The sequence below is a fragment of the Thermobia domestica genome, unplaced genomic scaffold (assembly GCF_964235325.1).
Source record: "Thermobia domestica unplaced genomic scaffold, izTheDome1.hap1.1 HAP1_SCAFFOLD_99, whole genome shotgun sequence".
Classification (NCBI taxonomy): Eukaryota; Metazoa; Arthropoda; class Insecta; order Zygentoma; family Lepismatidae; genus Thermobia; species Thermobia domestica.
The window spans coordinates 385904-408763 of record NW_027655887.1 but is presented as its reverse complement, the minus strand read 5'-3'; the positions used below and the strand labels follow the sequence as shown (position 1 = coordinate 408763).

General features: G+C 36.6%; 1 protein-coding gene across 2 annotated transcripts in view; it reads left to right on the top strand.

The window, feature by feature from the left end:
• The first annotated feature begins 2125 nt into the window (after positions 1-2125).
• Positions 2126-22860, top strand: part of Plap (phospholipase A2 activator protein) — a 123114-nt gene continuing 102379 nt past the window's right edge. The window contains exons 1-4 of one of the 2 annotated variants that reach the window (XM_081747206.1): positions 2129-2450; positions 6246-6439; positions 12023-12244; positions 15884-16025. In XM_081747206.1, the coding sequence (XP_081603332.1) occupies positions 2314-2450; positions 6246-6439; positions 12023-12244; positions 15884-16025 (695 nt within the window). In that variant the 5' untranslated portion in view covers positions 2129-2313. Of the gene's footprint in view, positions 2451-6245; positions 6440-12022; positions 12245-15883; positions 16026-22860 lie in introns of both variants that reach the window. The other variant, XM_081747207.1, reaches the window with a different exon arrangement.

Genomic DNA, 22860 nt, shown 5'->3' with positions numbered 1-22860 from the left:
GTCTTCACTGCGAGTCTATACACGTTTATTGTGCCGTTAGATTGAGTGAATGCTGGACGCTGATTGTATTACACTGCAACTTTCATCATCAATTGAAGGCAAGTATTATGAAAAACAGCGTATTTTTAATACTTCTCTCATGTATTCTTTCTTGTTACGCTATGCATTTTTGTCTGAAGTGCAGAAGTTTCATTTTCTTATCTTCAAAAAGGTTGACTCAAGTTGTTATGACTAGTACGATAATCGTGAAGGAACTTAAACATGGTTGCCAACTCATTTTTCCATATATTACCAATTAGGATGAATAAGACTATATCTAGTTAGGGTGAACAGGGCCATACTTTTTGATTAGGGAGCCGCGATGGCTCAGTGGCAGAACGTTCACCTTCGGTGTGTAGGAACTTTGGTTTGATCCCAGCTCGCGCCAAGTGGTGGACAAACACCGTGTACATCGGTTTTCTCGGGGTTCTCCCGTTTACTCCCACTTTTTACACTCCACAATTTCCTTCATTCTCATCTTCACCGTCTCCTTTAGCCTACCCTGCATAACCTTAAGGAGTAAAACTCAAAGATTTATTCCCACTTTAATTTTGTACGAATGCATGCATCAAACCCCATCCCACCCATTTATCCTATCTATCGTCTCATACATAATGGTGATAATTTTATTTAAAAATGATATTTTTTTGTCTCTCTTTCTTATTTCAGATGGAAAAATATGAGCGTTAAACACAGATGACGTACAAGGACCAGTGCAAGTTTTGTTCTCTTGCACAATTGAAATATCTAATAAGGAAGCAGAAATTAACAACTCAAGGCCTGCAGAGAAAGAAACGTCAGCAACCACATCTGTGAAAAAAGAGTTGAGCGTATGCCTATGTCCAAAGAGGCAAGTGTTTCTTTCCATGATTTAATACCAACTCCCAAAAAGATAGTTAAAAATGTATCCAGTAAATCTAGACCTAAGCAGCGTGCTGAGTTACTAACATCTCCAGAATCTATTTGCAAAGCATCATTGAAAAGAATCGGCAACGTAGAACGTCAGTAGTAAGTTCGGAAGACCTGACGGAAGAAAAAGAATATGATGATGTAACAAAAAATACGAATAAAAATGAAATGATCGTGTGCTGGTTTTGCCCCTTCCATACATGACAAATTAATTAAGAGGACAATATTGACAAATGCGTCAACCCATACGAACAAATGTTATTTCTAGGGCCCCTAAGACGTTTCTTACTGAAGTGGGCCCACGACTCACTTTTGTTTTATTTACCTTTTGTGCGCTGCTTTATATAATGTAGTGAAGCTGTTTGATGCTTCATTTATATTTTCATGTTCGTATTGTATATGGATTAAGAAAATTTTGTCTCCAAATGGGCCCCTTCGAACGGCGGGAAACTCCCTGGGGGCAGTTGCCCCTCCCCTGCCCCACACAAATTACGGCCCTGATTAGAGAAGAAGTAAACTGTTACGAAATCTACGCAACTTGCAAATACCAAACCCTACTAGTGCTAAAGTTGATGAGTTAGTGCCACTGTTACCACTGCGATAAGGGGAAAGAAGGGGAAGGACTGCTAAGATTCGCTAGGCAGGTTTTGTGTCAAAACACAGCGCCAAGCTACAGTAAACGGACAATACCTCTAAGGCGCACACACTAGTGATAATAATAATAAAAAAAAAAAAGACTCGAGTAAAGCATCTCTTTACAGTACATTAACTAGAAAGTTCATTAAAATGAAAGAAACTGGCTGCATAAAATATTAATAAAGAGACTAAAATATTTAGAATTGCTTCGTGTATTCACCGGCGGTTACAGCGGATAGACCTGGTAGACACGGGCCTATTCAAAAATTTTAAAAGCTTATATAAACGCTAAAAGATATAATAAAGAGTAAATATATTTTCCACTATTTACATTAATGGTAAATAATTATTTAACAAATAGCATCAACCACTACTGTAAAAGGAATTTCCTACTGTCATTAATCAATCAAATGTGTATATTTATCCATTAGCAAGGGAGCGGCCTACCCAAAATTAAAATCTTCAAGCCGCCCCTACTTTGTAGTTTGTGATTGGAGCTATATATTTTGAGAAAAGAAGCAGCGTATTGGAATTTTTTCTGTGGATTTTGTGCGCGAATCTGGTAGAATTTTGACTGAATTATTTGGCATTACTTGTAAAAGTTATAATATACGGTGAACAAAAGAGTGTCGTAAATTATCTGTGCGAGCTAAGTGAAATTGATTGGAGATGATTGTAGTAAAAAAAACCTGTGAGAAATCTTAAAAGAGAAATTAATATCTTAAAACCATGGCTGCTAGTCCATACAAGTTAAGTACAGTTTTGTATGGGCATTCACTAGATGTTCGAGCTGTAGCAGTGACTGATGATTACTATATCATATCGGGCTCTAGAGACAAGACAGCGAAAGTCTGGGGACGTAAAGGGTAAGTACTGGCTTGTGATTTTTATAGCCAGTGTATTTTGAACTTTTTTGGAAGAACTTATGTAGTTGATAGAAGCAAGTTCCTTCTGTAGCTATTGCAGTGGCATACGTTGGCCTAAAGGGGGCCAGCAATTTTACCAAAAAACCTTTAAAAATTGCCTAATTTTGGTTAGGTTAGGTCAGGTTAGCGGTGCTGGCTTACTTCTGGCGCACCACATTTTCAAAAATTTACAGGTAAAATTCAATTATTTTACATGAGAAGATATTTTGAAAAGAACTTATTTCTGCAGGCGATAGAATTAAATACAAAGTAAGGCATTTGAGCTGTATCGCCGGTCTATTTTGAAAACTGAAAAACAGCACCAAAACTTATTGCATTCGGTTATGATTTGTTGGATTACATCAAGTTACGTTAGATTACGTTACATTAGACGTGCAGTATTACTTTAATACGGATCCATAGTATAAGTATTAGTAGTAGTAGGAACGGGTTAGAAACCCCGCATGTGTTGGTTGGGTTCTGTTCTCGACATGAAATGGGCAAATTAAAGAGTTGCCAAATTTTTTCTGTACATTTTACAATCTATGGATCCGCATAGTAAAACAAGTGTACCTCTCCGCGAAATTGTCCATCCACCTCCACATACAGTGCCGCTAACAACATAAAAAAAAATCAACAAATGGTTACAGGTAGAGCGGTACTAGTATGAAATCATGACAAGTGCTAATGAAACTCGTATCATTGCCTAAACCTAATACATTTCACTACCATCTTCCTTCCTTACTTCCTCACTAGCGCTCGGGCCCATCAACTTTGCCCTCCCATGAGTGTTAAATAGCATTCGTACTCTTTAGTAGCCACCTAGCATAGGGTGGTTTGTGTTTTTGGACTAGTTTTAATGCTATTCATCCAAAAGCCGTATTATATGCAAATCATAAAAGAAATGTAAATTTTCAACAATCACTTCCGGTCCCCTCCTCCCCCGTTGAATTTTATCTATGCCGAGTGAGATATTTTCATGTTCCACAGCGGAAACCTTCTAGGAGACAATAAGAAGAAAATTAGTGAAGGAGTTATAGCTTTCCAACAATTCTTTCTAGTAGTGCACCAAAAGTAAACCAGTACGAGGGAAACTTTTTAAATTATTACGTTTCTTTTGTAAGTTTTGCCTTTTTCTAGTTTCATGCTGTAACACTTAACCCCGTTTATTCTGCAACAAAAAGTGTTTGTTAAATAGAAGTATTTCTTTAAGGATCTTTCATACACTTTCATATAGGGAAGGTTCTAGAACACAGGTCCCCCTATATAGGTTAGATTGGTTCTTTTCTGAACCAAAGTTTAATATTTAATTCATATAGTATTTCCGAGCGAGGGTTCGCGAGTGAAGGTAGGTTAGAGCCCCACAGAGCACGTTGTTTTCTGTCTTTATTACAGCTATTTGGGAAGGAGACCTGTGTTCTGGAACCTTGCCAAACATGCATACACATTAAGAGATAAGAAAACGTAACATAACCACGATCTAAATAATTTCATATCGGATCCCATGATTTCAACAGTGTCTAGACTATTCGTTATTCTGCCGGTATGTTCAAATTTGACACATTTCCGTAGAGACAGAACATGTAAGGAAAATATGAAGTTGCAGAGAAAGAGATGACGGAGGTCATTAAGACAGGAGGACATAAAATTCTTTTAAGCTGTTAGAAGGAAGTAGTGGTAAAGAGGTTATGTCGGTCAGAGGGGCTCCAAGGTAACTATAGACATAATTTACATTGAAATAACAAAACTAACCTTGTACTGATTTGCTTTTGGCGCACCTAAAATAAACCAGCACCGTTTCCCTTTCGTTCCTATGAATAAACATGATTTATTACGACGGAGCATCTTGGTTATCGAGACACTTACAAGACACTTGCCACAAACGGAAAAAGTTTCAAGCTTTACATAGAAATTATTCTCACATTCATATCATTCATTTCAGTCGTATTCGTTAATACTGAATTCCCAGAATTGAATTTAAACAGGAGGAATACGGACAGGAGTTGGGACAACAATACCAGTTGTTTTAATTTTATTGTTTAGATTCTTTATTCTCAGACTCGGAACGTAGCATTTGGTTTCTAAATAATTTTATCTTCAACAAAGTTGGACAGGTAGCTAACTTCTATCCCCCAATGGTCAAATATGTCTGGTTTAGGAAACTCGTTCAATCCATCAATTCATAACTGAAGAAAACGAGAAAGAGTGCGTTTAAACTTACAGGAACTTATTCCGAATTTTTGATGGGCTGTGGTTTGCTTTGACATTATTTATCAATAACGTCGCTATTTAACAATTCAGTTTCAGTGTTTGTTGGTAGTGCAAATGTTTTAAAATTTGTGAATGCAACTATTCTTCCTCTACAATAAGTAAACTTCTAGATAGGAAATAATACAGATGTTAGTGTATTTAAATACTTTTTTTTTTTTTTTTTCTAAACCTATATTACAGGTAAGCCGAAAACTTTTGTTTACAATGAAAATGTACTGGCTTTCATCCCTGGGGCAATCCAAATGAAATTGACCAATTTCCAGGTCAAAGGTTGCTGACAAGATTTAATTTTTTTTTTTTAATTTTTTACCTAAGATTGTACCACATTCAATGAGTTGAAAACGGGTATTCATTTATTTTGTAGCCTCGCAGGTTGGTTTGTAGCGGCCATTTTGTATAGGCGCCTGAGCGTATTTTGCACTTTTCAGAGGATTCCGTTAAACGCTGTAACTTTTTAGGTTTTAAAGATAATGAGTTCAAACCAAAACCATTTGAAAGATAATGGAATGGACAACATTTTGTGTTCTGTGCAAATTGAGATGTACTTTAGAACGTCGAAAAAAGAAGCTCTGAACATTGAGGTTCGAAACCTAGAAATAGGCATTTTGGAATGTACATTTTGAAACGAAAGAAATTAGACTCACCTTCAATGTTTTGTGTACATAGAGACTACATAATAGACAACGTCATAAAAAAGTTTCAGATCTTAGAACCATATACTTGACTCTTTGGAAACTTTTAAAATTGCGAATTTTCAAAAATCGTGTATTTTCATCATCAAATATCTTAGGAAGGACAGAAGTGAAAAATCCCACAAAATAGAACAGTAACAAGTGAGAACAGTTGTGCAGTAACAAGTGAGTAAAATTGCACCACTGATACTTGAAGTAGTTTCTAAGTTATAAGGTGTTGCAATGAAGTGAAATTCGCGGTTTTAACAACTGAACAGAGTGTCTCAGGCATACAATTTATCTATGTTTCATCAGAAGAAGTGCAGTCAAACAGCAAGAAATTCGAGATTTTGTAAAAAAGAATTATCAATACTAGATCGTATCATAGGTTTTGTACCTCTGACGCAAACACAAATCAGATGTTATGAATACTCACAACCAGAAGAATTTACTGAATGCAGTACTTCCTGAACATAGCATGTTGTCATTTGCACCTAATGTTACCGTAGCCTGTATTTATGTCGAGAAATCGTGGATTGGGAGAATCGAAGACATCAGTGAGGAAAATCACGATCTTTTTGTTCACTTTCTCTACCCCTATGGTCCAAGAACCTCTTTTCAACTATCTACGAATGACAAAGTGTGAGTGCCGATTACTGAGGTTCTCCGGAAACTCACACCCACAGAGCTCACAACTTTACACATCATTTGCAGTTATTTTCGGTCCAGTAACACATGAATAAGAACTGCTATTTCTAGTAACGGTTTTGGTATTAAATGTTTGTTAGTTTCATGTTCTTAATCTTATTTCCAGTGTTGAAGTCGGATACTCGGAAGTGCAAACACTAAAGGGGCACACGAATTTCGTCTCATGTGTTTGTTACTTGCCACCACATGGAAATTTCCCAACAGGATTAGTTGTCACTGGTAGTAACGATAACACCATATGTGCCTTCACTATTGACTCGCCATTTCCTGTATATCGTTTAACAGGACATACTAACGCAGGTAGGTACTTCGTTAATTGCGCCAACAAATTTTAACAATATGCTCGTATGTTTTAGTATAGAAATACTTGAGAATGCTCCACGAACATTGCTAGAACGAACTTAAAATGAATTAATTTTTCTTATTAACTTCTACAGGCTTTATGCGAATTGTTCTGTGTACTTTATTATTATATTCATTAAACAATTCTTTAACATATCTATCCATTTATAATTTCGTTGAGTATTAAAGTTTTTGTACATGTTTTGTTTAAGAGTTCTGTTAGTTCTACGATATGTTGTTTTACGAAGACACATGCTCAAAATGGAGGGCTCAAAATTGAAAAATTCGCAAAATATCATCTCTCTATGACTTACAGTTCCCGAGAAATGGCTCCTTAAATCTCCCGAAATCCGAACTTTTTGGTCAATATTTGAGTGACCACCGGCTATTATTTGGTACCAAAATGTTCATCATCTTCTTAGGTATTGATCAACACTAATATGATCTCTCTACGACCATCCGAACTAGTTAACAGAGGGGGGATTGTATACGAAGCTGACAACGCTAGACCGTATAACTTTTAATAATCCGTCAGAAATTGAGAGACCTTGGCTGGGAGGTTTTAGCGCATCCACCGTATAGCCCGGATCTGACACTTTCATATTATCATTTGTTTCAGTCTCTGTAGAGCTCCCTGAGTGGTGTTAAGTTAGTTTTGAAAGAAGCCTGTGAAAAAGACTGTAAAGGTTTTGACCAAAAACTACAGTAGTTGTATATCGATGAGATTGTGGTGTTGCCAGAAAAATAGTAGAAGGTTATCGAACAAAATGATGCATATGTGGTTGTACAATGTTATTTTCAAATCATAAGAAACGTGTTCTCAATTTTGGCTTCAGTACTTTTTAGACAACCTGATAGTAAATCTTCTAAACTAACGTGTCATTAATAATAATAATAATAATAATCTCGTGGTATTATTACTCAAGCATATTGCCCCTTTTGTTTGCTCATAGAAATTTTCAGCGTGTTTTATCAATTTTGAAATTACTAGGACGCATATCTTTAAAGGCTCTTCTAACTTTTAAACTAATAGCTGAATTACACTAAAATTTTATACGTAAGATCTACAGAGAAAATAGTTGGACATACTTTGCAATATCACCAAACTAACAATATTGCCAGACCAATCTAAAGCTATTACTACTTCAAATTGCAGTACGTCAAATTATTACATAAACAAAGACTACAATACCACGTTCATTATTACAAATTAAGGATGCTAGAGTATCGCGAGCATTCGCATTTCAGACGTGTCTATAACAGCAAGAACGCAAATCAGACAAACGGAACAACGCACATCTTACGTTAATTTCGTCGACCATGATACGACGTATTTTCAAGAAATGGAAACAAAAATTATTGAATATAGGCTCTTCTCAAGAGCTTTTATTTCTAAACACTGTATACATAACTATTACATTGGATGATGTAGATGATGTTCAATAAAATGAAGATCATAATTCTACTTACAGCAATTTGATATCTCAAACAGTTCTGAAGATATAAATGTTGGTAAAGATTGGAATAATGCTTAAAATTATCTAATTTTGAGAGCTTGTTCTAGTTACTGCTACCAAAACTATTGCTATAATGTATTGCAGTGTGGTAAAATAACACACCGACAAATGAAGGAGGTGATAATAAACATGAAATTAAGCAAAAAAAATATTTAATGAAGAAGGGTGAACGCGGCACTATTTTACCATGAGAGGAGTTCAAAAATTGGCGAAGGCGTTGTACAATGCCGAATATCTCGTGAATGTGGTTTGATATTGCTGTCGAGTCAAAAGATAACAAAGTCTACCCTGGGAAAAGCAGTAAGGTACCAATGGTAGTGGCGTGGTCGCCACGTTACTAGGATCCATACAGATGGAGAATAATGTGTAATTGTTTCAGGACCTAACAGTAAATCTTGTAGATTTGTCAGTTTAAACTTCGTATTGTGAAATAGTTACTTCCGGGGACTTTTTGGATATGTTTGTTACAATTTTTTTTGGAAAACATATTTGTCATTTATCGTCAATGATGAAAACGATTTTAGTGTGAACATTTTTTGGACCTCCGGATTGTTTTCCGAATCGTTACGAATTTGCTACTTGGAGGAAATTACATTTTGTTTACTTACATAATGGAAGTTCAATCTAAGCTCAGTATTTTGTTTAATCAAACTAATATTGTGGTTAGGAAATGGAAAGAGCAAAACTTAAATAAAAGTCTGTCAGATTATGATTTAACAGATAAATTTAATTAGACATTTTAGACCTGTAATAGGAAAGTAACCATTCAACTGGATCGACATCAGTGTCTCTGCACGTTTGTCTGTTCCATCTTAACTGGCAAAACCAATCTGATTTTCATGAAAACCTGTATGTGCTCTTCCTGAATCTTCCGAAATAAGTCTGGGGTTGCAATCTATAAAGAATAAGAATCCACTGTATTGCAAGTTTAAACATGCAAATAAATCAATTTTTCAGTATGAACTACGTAAATATTATTTGTGACAAAATATGTAATTATTATTTTTGTAGGTCATTCCAATGATCTCCACAACTTGCGATTAAAATATGCCAAAAATAGAATGCGTAACTTTACCCTGTGTCCCAACTTTAAAAAATATGTTTCATGATAATTTTCGTGAAGAAATTTGTTCGATGTTGATGTTATTTGCATTTACTTTCTTTGAGAACTTCCGATCAAACACTCTGCGTGGGAATAAAACCAGTGAAGAATAAGGGGATGGATTAACTCCACCGATTTAAAGAAAAGAAATCCGTGTAACTTTCGTAAGAAAAAATATTTTGCTTTTGGCAGATTATTGTCGGGGTAATATGAAGCTTTCTCTTGGTATTAAAATCAGTCAAGATTTATGCGGTAAATTTAGCACTCCTAATGTTAAATGGCTTACTCCTTCCTCTGGCCTGATTATTTACCACGATAGTTTCATTAACAATATTAGATTTCAATTCAATATGGCGAATTTCTTTCAGCCTTCAGTCATTCCCACTACTTAGATTTAAAAGCAGTGAAATGAGAGTGGGCACACCCCGTCTTCTTCCGTTTATAAATCGTCTCTACTGCGAGTTGAATGGGATCAATGATAAGAAAGTGAATCCTGGCCCCTCCAAATTAAATATTTAATTAAAATTTCGTAAAAATACTCTTGATTATTTATAAAACATATCTTTTGTAGAGTAAAGACTTACTCGTAATTTGAGATTGAAATTAGTAACAGGGAAGGAGGAGGATCTCTCACTTCATCATTAGCTCTATGAAAAGTCAGATCCTTTCGAAAGACACATTTGTGACACCAGACAGAAACATACAGGGGTCTACGAGTTTTCACCGAGACCGTAAGAAAAAAAAAAAAAAAAAAAAAAAAAAAAAAGAACGCACTGTATTCCGAGAACCTGCAGTTTTATCTTTAGCTTCGCGATTATAATCGACGATTGAGAAAAAGATTTCTACTCCGTAGATGTATGTTGCCGAAATATGTGCTCTGCTGTCGTTCTCGATTGAAAACACAAGTTTTAAACTCTAAACTAATTAACTTTCTTTTGTTCTCTTAAATCTCGGACCGGAAATTATAATAGTAAATATTGACAATAACGTATACTATTCAAGAGTATTTATACGTGCAAGAATGAGAAAGAAATATTCTAATTAACATAAATCCAAGCAGTTAATCTACTAAGTAGCCTTTCGAAAGTTAATTTGTGAATGTTTCAAAATGAAATTTCTTTATTGGCCACCATCGGTTTCATTAAAAAGTGCCCAACTTAACAAGATATACAGATGTTGTACAAAATAATATGAGCGAGTCAAAAGCGAGTGAAAACTCATACTTAGTACGATAGAGGACCACATTTTGCGTTCAGAAGAGCCTACATCCGACGAGGAATTGACTAATAACGTCCTGAATGTGGTTAGTGGTACAAAAATCAGAGTAGTTTTTATGAAAGTTTTATTCTTCCTGCGAAACACGCTCGTGTTGTTTTAGAGATGATGATGGAGGAAAACGAGGATACACACTGTTTTCTAAAACAAACTACAATTGCTCGATTATGATGAAATCCGGGATTTGTTAAACCCAGGGAAGGTGTACAAGTTCCTGGTCTTAGTGGTGCGACGGATCATCTTTATAGATGCTGTACGCAGCAGGAATCACTGTAGGGATGGATGATAAGGACGTGGTCCCTTAAAATTTGCTCATTGGACGGGGCAATCATCATTCCACTCAAGAGAGCAATAGGATTTGCGGAAAACCACGATATTACCACCCACACTGTCACTGAAGCCTCCTCTCCCCTCCTCACGCTACGTGTCACTTCCGTCACAGATGCTCCCACTAGCCAGCACTAGAAATACGCTTTCGTTGAAAGTGTCGGTCTGTGCCATTTGAACATATCACAACACTCACGGAAGAACTGAATAGTTATGAACAGGTGAGCAAAGTCCAAACCATACATGGACAATAAAACACAATCGCTAACCATAATACGTATTGTATAATAAACCTCGTAACTTACGTGTGATTTCCAACCACTGTTCACATTACTCTGTCCAACCGCTCTAAGTGCAGGAGCTGTGGAGGGAATAGCAGAAGGCAAACACACCTCTGAAGAAGGCTGCGATTAAATATATACAAGATGTAGTGGAGAAAATGTATAAAGAGATGAAAAGTCTGGCTCAGGATACGGAAGAATGGAAAGCTATCTCAAATCAGTTGAGAGATTGTTGACCTGAGAGGATTTGTAGTTTGACTGTTTAAAAAAAGTTTCATACTAATCCCTAGAGCTTCAGGTTTTGAAGCTTCTGCTCAATTTCTAAAGATGTATTTACTATTTTGTGAATGTTGAATAATAGGCTTCTGGTATTTATGATTCACAACAGGTTATGAGAAGGTAACGATTTTCTACAATATATTTTCGCCAGTCATTTAGCAAGAAATTGAAGAAAACTGTTGTCTTCATGCTGTGAGCCCTTTTGCGATTTCTGGTGAGAGAACTTTTTCAGATCTGTCATTGAATCTCATATAATCTCAGAGCGTGAAGTGGACATTGAACGAAGTAATAACAATAATATTGTTTTTAATTAATATGCTTTAAGTCATTGTAAATTCATTGTCACACATTTGCTACTAATTATGTGTACTAAACGACTTTTTGTTTTAGTTTTCGTATTATGGTTTAAATAAATAATATATTATTAAGTATGGTTCAATGGCTAACACACAGCTGCCTGTGCTCTGCAATATTATATTATAGGTATAAGTCGCTTTTTTCTTTTTTAAAATATTGTCTTTTGTCAGGTAAGAAAGGAATTTCCTCTGCTCAAGCGGAGGAGCCACAATATCATTATTCGAGTGTTCAAAATAACTACAGGTCACTTTTCTTTCTTTCTTTCTTTTCATAGTTTATAAATGTCTACTTAAAGAGAGACGTCCTTCTGACATGAAATAAGTAGTACTACATATGTGCAAGTATTTTCATAATAGTACAATTGTTTTCTTTGTTATTATACTTTTGTATGCTTCTTTTTCAGTGTGTTGCCTGGCGGCAGGAAACAAAAATATTCTGCTGAGTGGATCATGGGATGACACAGCTCGCGTATGGATTGGCGAAGCTGTAGTGCACGTATTGAAAGGTCATGGGGCATCTGTGTGGAGTATTATTCAGTTAGAGAGCGATAATGTGGTCATAACAGGATCAGCTGATAAAACCATTAAACTTTGGAAAGATGGCAGTTGCATCAAGACTCTTACAGGCAGGTTACAAATACAAGGGTAACGTGATTTTTCTTTTCTTGTCAGCATATCCTAGTTAAGTGACGTCTTCGGTTTTTGTAAAAAGGACTTGAATTGAAGTCTGAAATATATTTGTACAATGTAATGGTTGTATGAAAATATATTGTAACAAAATAAGTAAAACAACGAAATAAGTATTAACCGTTATCATTCACTAAGACAGCATAAGCTAATGGCGATATTCACACGATTCTCACAATCTATAGACATATAGATATTTATCACTTTAACCCTTTTCCGACTGAAGTATATTTTTCTTACTATAATTTGATGTAATATTAAATTATAGTAAATTGAGGGTATATTAGACTATATTGTAACACAAAGTGAAGAATGGGGGGGTTGCGTAGCTCGAGAGGGCTAAAGCAACTGGGCAAAGGTAGAGCAAATATAAACAAATAAAAGAACGGTTTCAAACTGAGAGAGTGGTAGCTTAAGGTGCGTGAAGGGATATATGGTAGAGCAAGGGAATAGCAACTAAGATTCAGTCTCACCCACACTAACAAGATGAGCAGGCCGGTGTCTGGTCCTTCTGACGATGGTCTGAAGTTCTTCGGTAAGCCAAGTGGACCTTCGGTGAAGAAGTACTGCGGTTAAGTTACCATCGACTGGTCTCCTCTCAGCAAGTCGACCCGCAAAATGACCACGCCAAATGACCAAGATCAAGCTTTCTCAAGTCTATTTGTTCGACTGTCTCTCTGACGTCATGTGGAAGAAAAGATCGAAATTTCCACACAGTCATGGCCCCGTTCATTACCCCAGATTGACACAATTCGAGTGCACCTGCACTCCTATCGGTGAAACAGCGTGACTTCTCCAAATTCCTTCCGGGATGCAAACGTCGTCGAGAATTTCTTATACCAAAGCAGGAAGGAAAGAGCTTTTTCCTGACAACACATACTTACACAGTAGTGATGCTTCCTAGTTGTGTCACAGACCCTGGGTAAATGTTCGGAGCGTCCATTGAACGACAATAAGGCATGACTATGAGAGTCCAGTGGAAACAAACTTATTGAGAAAGCAGCTGATCAAACCAGAAGTACGGAAAATAGCAAACGCGGATGAGACTGTTAAAGGTTAAGGTTCTGAAGGTCGCTACCACTGTTTATTGTACAAGATACATACAAGGAGCTTCCTTGTAGTAAGCAAACAGTTTTCAATTTTAATGACTGAAGCTGATGTCGGGCGACGTGGTCCGATGTTGTTGACATCTGCCAGGCGACGAACTCCCAAGGGCGATGACTGCAGCACTTCCAAAGAATAGATGAAATCTCGGGAAGGCTGGTGGACATGCCTTCATATCCCGTTACAATATAAAATAAATTTTGCTTGTATTGTTGCCCAACAATGCTGAGGAGGAAAGGGGACTCATGAGTGCCGTCAGGTGGATGGACTTCCACATATGTATATAGATATATATTTATTTCGTAAATAAAAATATTCTTATATGATATGCAAGTACTAAAGAATCGTTTTGATTTTCTTACTAATTGCATCCATATTGAAGATTTTTTAAATAATATTATTGCTTACTATTCCTAAAACAACATAAAAATTACTAAAGCCTTATCTTTCCTGTAGGACAATAAAATTAGCACTAAACACACGACAGTGTGTGCACCACGATTACAACAAATACAACTTCAAAAGTTTCTAAACATTTCCTTTTTCCCTCCATTTGCAACGTCTCGAGGTGAACTTGTTACCTGTTGTTCCTTCTATGTATTCTCTCCGCTCAGAACTAACAAGTCCTGTCAGTCCAGAACATCATTCAGCACACACAGGAGAAATAATGTATGAGTAAAGAAAATGGGATTTACAAATTCAAACGGTCGAAAAAGGGTTAATGAAAACACCTGGAGTTAGAAACACGTCAGATGTCTTCGTTGGCAATGGCCAGGCGTAGACCGCAACGCCAGGCTCTTGGTGGCCATGTGTTAGGGCAAACTCCGTACTAGGTGAGGAGCAATAGAACGGCAATGTGTAGTGAAATGAGCAGACGATTATAGTATAAAATGAACGACCTCTCCTATTTCGAAAGAGAGTAAATTGGGAAGCTCGGTTATGTGGTGCGAGTGGGATGAAAGTGGCAAGTGTGTTGAGTGTGTCTCAAGAGACAATGTCTAAAATGATGGCAACCTACAAAACTCTCAGTAAAATCACATCGACATAGAAGAACAGTAGTGGAAAGAAAACCCTCAGTGACAGATCCGTCGAGCATTAAAACGAATTGTCACTCAGAACCGTCGTGCGACTGCGGTGTAAGTGACGGAGGAACTCAAGCAGTACCTCTCACTATCGCCGCGAGTTTCATGACATGGACATACGGGGGGCGAAACTGCTTACTATAACACTTTAGCATGTCGGCAGTGGTGGCACGAACATACAACATGGACGGCTGATGACTAGAAAAGTGTGATATGGTCGGTGCTTTCATCTTCCATCTTATTTCAAACCATGGACCATGTTTATTTGTTACGAGCGTCTAATAAGGTATGGTGTGCATTATCCCCGTCCAACCGTGAAACATGGCGGCGGTTTTGTGGTGCTGTAGGCTGGAATATCCTCGTTTCCAATGGGTCCTGTGCTCACGTGTACCTGTCGCGTCACTGCCCGGTCATTTTAGGGGACCATGTGTAGCCGATGGTCCAAATCTTGCTTCCGGACGATGATGTCATATTCCAGGATGATAATGCGATCATTGACACAGTTGAAACTATTGCGGTGTGGTTTGAGGAATATCGAGATGAGCTTGAACACTTCCCTTGATCTAATCCCGGGACCAGAACATAATTAAACATCGGTGGCCCATTTTGAAGATACAAATTCGATGCAGATATATGCCGTCATCCTCTCTCACGAAACTACGAAACTTTGCTACCATTCACGACCTCTATGACTCCATTCCACCTCATATTAGAGCTACTGTAAGGGCGAAAGATAGTCAACGCGATATTGATGTTGCTTTTTTTTTATGGTGCTTTCATGAAATTGATAAGTAATTGTGTTAGTACATCGCCAATTTTCTATAGTGACGTTAAAAATATTAGTAGTTTCTGTCTACAGCTCTTCATGTAAAACTCTAGATAATACAACACAACAGTTGATGAATGTTGATGTTCATAAGAAACGCAAATGTGATTCCTTAGTCATTAATGTCAGATTTTCTCCCGTACCACACATTCTCTGTTAGCAGTCGAAAGCCTGTGGCTCATGAACAATTTAGTGCAATTCTCTCACCTCACTTATGAGCTCTTCTCGGTTTCATTAAAAGTGAAATTTGACAGTAACCTCAAAGAAGTAGTAGTTGGTTAATAATGGATCATGTCATAACTTAGAGATCGAAATATTCGTTTCTTCTTCTTTTTTTTTTTAAAAAAATAAGTGTTAGTAATCCGATTGAATAAAACAAATAGTAATAATAATCACGTAACAGAGTCTTGTAAACGGAAAAGACATATTAATAAAGTATTAGACCGTTACACATATTTCAGAAGCTTACTTAAGAGAACAATACTAAGTTTCAGTATTTGAATGTCACTTAAAATTTCTGAACCATTGACTATTGTTTTTTACATTTAACAAACTATTTATTTCAGGTCATTTAGACTGCGTGCGAGGACTAGCAAAACTGTCAGAATCTGAATTTCTCTCCTGTTCGAATGATGCTACAGTTCGTCACTGGACTAGAGAAGGAAATTGCTTGGGAATATTGTATGGCCACGCAAACTACATATATAGGTTGGTTAGTTTTTTGTACGCTTCTTGATATTGGTAGAGTGTAATCATTGTTATGTGTATCCACTGTATTCGCTGAAAGAGTTTAATCTCAGAAAAGAACAACGTTGTATGAACTTGAGGAATTCGTATGTTCATCCAAGTCTTGATTCGGAGCAACATCAGAAAAAAAAGGAGCAAACTGAATTAGTGATTAGTTAACAACCACAAGGAACACATAAGTCAGTTTTAATTTAAGTCAGTCTTTAGATAGCTAGAGAGCTCCCTCGTGCAATACGGTAGCGTATATTCCATTGGCGTTTAAGACAGGTTCAATCCTCGATAGGAGCTTTTTCTTATCTGTTTCGGTTTCCACGTTGCAAGTCCACGTCTAATAGCCACGGTACTGAAAGGAAGGAAAACTTCGATCCAGCCAACGAATGATAGCTAGATGATGATAGAAACAGTTACTAGCAAATGCCAAAGATATCTATGTGGCAAGTTATGCAAGATAGATACAAGAAAATATGTATGTGCTTTTGAGAGATGAAAAGACATAGAAGTGAATGTTAGAACTGCGAAGGATGTTTCCACTAACGAAGGATTATACTTCGCTAACAACATAAATATTACAAACAATGATAGCGAGAAGGTTTAAATAAGTGAGTAGTAGTTGTTTATGAAATAAAAACAAAGTTCAGGCCTCCACGTTGTATCAGGGTAAAGGCACATAAAACCATGATTAAGGACAGCGTAAATCAAGAGTTAAGGTCGTATAGACTTCATATATATGTAATTGTTTAGCTTGTTTTCTTTTTACATTCAAAGTATTTTAGAAACGATCTATTGTTAATAACAAGGTAAGCAGTAACTTCTAAATTAATAATACTTAAAATGATAACGCAAGGTTGACCGTAAAAGAACACTTGACTTTTAGTTATTATTTTACTTCATTTTATCATAAGCAATCTTGCATATTTACAAAGTCGAAGTTGTTATTTGCTTTTAGTGTAACTCAGTAGCGTTCCATTTGCAACTCTACAGACTTTAGACCCATAAACCGCCACAGGCATTGTAGAGGTCTGCACAGGCACGGGCCATAAATCTTCAAATATACAACCATATTTCTCGGGCCTAACTTCGTAAATGTACTGTACAACGATATTTACTGGACCGTTTTTTCTGGAGATCATTTAAAGCACAACTGCAAAATCAAACCTCTAATTGTTGTAAATAAAAATACAATTTTGGTTAATTCTTAATTTTCTGAAATTCGGGCTCATTTGATTATCACACGAGCTCGGTCCTAAATGCTAAAATATATTTCGGACTCGGGTTTGGATCTCATTATAAATTCACGGGCCGGACCGGGCTAAAATTTCCGGTCCGTGCAGACCTCGTAGGCATTGCTGTCCGGTACGGTCATGGTTATTCTTTGGAGCTATTGAAAAGTTATTTTTTTTTAAAATTTTTTTTTAAGATATGGAAGCCAAAAAAAGAAAAAAATATACTTCCAAATCCTGATTTCACGATAACCAAGCAATAAAGCCTGCTCTATGTATTTCTTCCTCCAGGGATCTATTGTAGAACAAAATTCCCAGAAGTGTCTGCAAAACTTTTAACGTAAAAGTGTCGCAACGTCATGTCGCCGAATACATTACACGGCAAGAACTGATTTAACACCCTTTATACTTCGTCGGATTCGAACGAAACTCGTACCAAAGAATTGTATGGCAATTAGCATGCTGATCTTAGTATGAAGGTCTGAGGAAACTGCCTACTGTAGAGAGCAGGTTAATCGTAGTGTCTGTATGGGACATGCTACGAGTAGTTTGAAAGTCATCAAACAATTATCAAGTCATATGATGAGTAGTTGTATTAGGAACCTATTATGTATGGACAACAGTCTATCTCCATTGTCAGAACGGTGCCACCGAACGCTTATTGTGCAATTAAGTTCGAACGTAGCTTTGTAGTGGGGCTGCGAGGTAAGGTGGTCGTTCCTTAAAATTGCCGCTTGCGTGATTCATGCGTTCTGAGTACCCCATCGTGATTTGCACAATGGGAAGCAGAAAGTTTTCACAGCAGACTTGCTCCTGCGTTACATCGAGAAGCAGCTGGACAGAAGAATCGTTTGGGCGCTTCTAATGACAGATCGGTGACCCTCCGTATGAGTGTACTAACACTAAGCAAACGATTGTTATAGGCAAGTATGTTTTTCCGCGTTGCTCTTACACGATTATCTCAAATACCTGCTCATCGTGAAAAATGTCTGTAGTGATGTGAAGTCAGGAATGCCAGTCGTTTTGCTCTTAGACACAGTAATGGCTGTGCATTAGAGTGGGTCAAAAGAAGCGAATTTTTGAAAATCGAATTGTAACAGCGTGGAGAAGTTGTGATCGCATACTAATAAAGGGAAGAATAATTTTAAAATTCCTATGTTTAATCTTTAGATCGCGCGAAGGGCCTAAAGTTTGTTAAAGAAATGTTTGCAAAAAGTTACTATTCTAATGCTTAAATTATAGATGATGTTTTTCGACTTTTGTTAGTGTGAAATTATTTCGTTTTAACTGGCTAATAATAGAAAAATATTTTTAAAAATAGTATGACACATTTAGAGTTCGCGCTAGCGAATTTTAGTGAAAATTTGATTTTTTAGTTTTACACAACCATACACGCTGCTTTCCTAAGTACAAGGTGCGAGACAATCATTGGTGTCAAAATTCAGTGCCCATTCCGGTGTTTATTTGCTTACTTCACTTCAACAAGCTAGCTTCTAGTAGATATTTGTTTAGATACTTGAACACATAGACTATTGAACTGGTGACAGTTATAGAGGGGGGATAATAATAATAATACAATACCCCAGTACATCAACTATTTATTGATTTTAGAAAGGCTTACAAGTCAGTTAGAAGGGAAACACTACAACATTTTTACAGAATTTGGAATACCGAAAAAGCTAGTTAGATTAATTAAAATGGTTTTAAATGAATCTCAAAATAAAGTCCGAATAGGAAAATTCTTGTCCACGTACTTCCACGTCGAGAATGGCGTGGAACAAGGAGATGCGTTGTCGCCATTATTATTTAACTTTGTTCTGGAATACGGTATAAGAAAAATCAAAGATAGCAACCAAAGCTTCACCAGGTCTTAGCGTATGCTGATGACGTAAATCTCATAGGGAATGATAGGAGACCAATAGAAAGAAATGCAGAGGCCTAATTAAACGCTTGCAGCGACATTGGTTTAGATGTAAATGGAGAGAAAACTAAATACATGTAAGTTCACCGGAATCATAATACTGCAAATTATGGATGCGTGAAAATATCAAATAATACCTTCGACAAAGTGAATACTTTCAAATATCTAGGATTAATATTAACAGATCAAAATCATATTCATGAAGAAATTCAATGTCGACTGAAAGCAGGGAATTCGTGTTATTATTCAGTTCAAAATCTTTTGTCGTTGCGAATTCTTTTGACTAATTTGAAGCTTAAAATATATAAAACGATAATCATGAACTTAAAATATATAAAACGATAATATATAAAACGAAAATCATATTCATGAAGAAATTCAATGTCGACTGAAAGCAGGGAATTCGTGTTATTATTCAGTTCAAAATCTTTTGTCGTTGCGAATTCTTTTGACTAATTTGAAGCTTAAAATATATAAAACGATAATCATGCCGGTTGTGAAACATGGTCATTTACTCGAACTGAAGGACGCAGACTTGAAAATATTCGAAAATAAAATCCTGAGACGAATATTCGGACCCAAGAGGAACGGGAATGGCGTAAACTTAATAACGAAAAACTGCATAACCTATACTGTTTACCAAACATTGTCAGGCTCATCAAATCTAGGAGGCTCAGGTGGGCAGGTCATGTAGCGAGAATGAAAGGAAATAGGAACGCTATCAAAGTTTTGACTGGATCCACCGGAAATCGACAGACGTCCATTAGGAAGACCTGGGTGCAGTTGGGAGGACGAATTAAGATGGATCTCGCTGAAATAGGAATACAAAGTAGAAACTGGATCCATCTGGTTAAGGACACAAGTCAGTGGAGAGCTTTTGTGAACGCGGCATTGAACTTCAGGGTTTCATATGCCATAGAGTTGTTAATAATAATAATAATAATAATAATAATAATAATAATAATAATAATAATAATAATAATAAGCTGCCTGACTGAGAAATTGTCTGTTGTAAAGTTCGAAACAGTCGAATCCATACAGCAGCAAGTAGCAGTGTCACAGCATGTACAACATGAAAGAATTCGGTTTGCTACAAATTGCCCCTGTTGTCGTATCAAGAACTTAAGTGTTGTTGCTATGACAACCGATTTTTGATTGTCTTTATCTTAAGAACCGTTCATCTAATGATCACAACGGCCATTCGTTTTTAATCTTCCCACTCAACGACTCATTAAAGGCACACCTCTACAATATTAGGATGCATGAGGAACCAATTTTTGGTTGCCCATTTCTTGAGATCATCTGGATACATCACTTTGCACCCTTTACATTCTGGCCAAAATTGATGGCGGTCCATCAAGTAGTTCTTTGGATTTTGTTTCCCAGACTGACACACGGACGGACAAGAATAAGTATATAAAGGAGTTTTTGGTAAACCGATTTCCTTAAAACTGATCATAGTAATGGCCAAAAGTACCTTTTGGACATTGTAAGGGCAATCCAAAGAGGACATTGTCATTCACATCTGGCTGTAAAAGCTCCTACTGGCTGTAAGACCTCTGTCATTCCGATGGTGACATATCCAAACCGGGTCTTACGATTGTTCCTTTTCCGAACGAGACCCATGAATAAACTGAACATATTAGTCACTTACATTGTGAAGACGTATGCTGCTATCTGGTTTGATATAACCCTTCAAGCCAGGAGCCCGAGTACACCATTACCATTTCAGTGACTATCCTGTAGGTAGGATTCTGAGCACGCACGCTATATCCAGAGTAATAAAAAATTCGGCATTGCTCTGCCATCTATGGAGTTTTCGTTATACTTTAAATAGAAGCTTTGAAGTCTTACTAGTTGGACTTCATTGCAATACTGCTAGTAGGGTAGAAAAGTAGGGACTTATATGGCATCTTGAAAACTGAAGATGTTCTAGTCAGTGAAATACGGTAGAAAGCACGCATTTAAGATCTTGTAAACAGCGAGGCGTTTGCCGAACGACATTAAAGAAATTCGATGCAGCAATAAAGAGAACACATTCTTCTCATCCTGAGATCATGCTGTCAATGATAGTGGCTGAGAGACAACACGTACAATATTTGGATTACAGGAAAATACAGAAAGCAAGGAATCAACAGACGAAGGAAAAACTCTGTTAAAACTTTTATACCTCCTTTAACATGTTTTGATGCCAATGATTATATTGAGTTGATTACTTGTACGAAATACAGGCTTTCACTCTCTTCAATGCTAGAAGGCTTGACTACAAGAAATATTTCATCATTTATGAAAAACAAATTCTGGCTGAGTTCAAATTTAAAAATTTCCTTTTTCACACCTCGACAATGGAAAGATCTGTTAAATTTTGAGTCCTCCGGAAAAGTATGCGGAGAAGATAACAGAGATAGGTATGTTAGAGCAACATTTAGATCTTTGATCTCTAAATTAGACCGGAAATCCTATTTTAAGATGGCACCTTTGATAATGGTGAAACAATATAATCCTGAATGATTGGGTAGGGCGTAGGTGGAACTCAAATTGCAGCCAGCTCCACGTGGCAAAAATAATTCTGTAAAATGGGCGAAAAGCTGCAAACTAATGTTTTCATGTCATATCTGAATATATAAAATCAATCTAGAATAAATGAGCAAAACAAAAACAGTCTTGTACACATTTTTAACACGAAAGTGCGTCTGTTTATAATATTGTGAAATAGCCAATTTTCACCGAAGTTCATTGAGTTGGCCGTATGTGCCAACTCTTAAGTGTACCGCTGTAATTAAGAAAAAAATACCGTTATAAAGCAGCTAAAATAAAATTCATGCCATTAGTATTCGATAAACATAATCTTCAAAATTTGAGCGTTAAAGCAATAATTAGAGTTTTTTCTCTCTTTCTTTAACTTTAGGCCCTTAGCGAGAACTAAAGATTAAATGTAGGAAAATTGTCATTATTTTCCTCTTTACTAGCATGCGAATACCAAACTTTTACGCATTATTGGAGTTTGATGTTCGAAATATCACTTTTTTCGACCCATCTTACAGTATATCCACATTGTACGTGGATACTTTCAAAACCTTTCATATCGTGCAGAAATTTAAGTTTTTAACATTTTTGACATCATAAACTGCTCACTTAAATTTGTGGTCTGTAAGCAAAGCGTGAAAATAGGGGCTACGATGTATGGTCGAGTGCTTACCTCTTGGTGCGTTGGGTCTCTTGTTCGATCCCATCTCCCTTCAAGTGGGCTTTGTGGTGGATAGACACCGTGTTTGTGGGTTTTCTGAGGGTTTTCGTTTTCTTTCACTTTCGTTATTTCACTATTATCATTCATCTCATCATCACCATCTCCCGTAGTCTAGGTGCATAATGGTGGAACATTAACTTCTAATGTGAAAATACATAATGTAATAGAAAAAGTGTTGTTTGTTACATCTTTTAGTAAATAAGTAAAATATCTATGTTGCGGAAGTGGATTCACTGAATTCATCTCATACCACCACAACGTCCTTAGATGAAAAATGCTGAGTCGTATAGAAGTTTATAAAAAAGTTTCAATACTGTGACTTAGTTCCTTTTTAAATAACTCAAAATTAGGAATGAACACACTCACTAAAAATTTCACAGAATATAAATCAAATATTGTTTTAGTGGT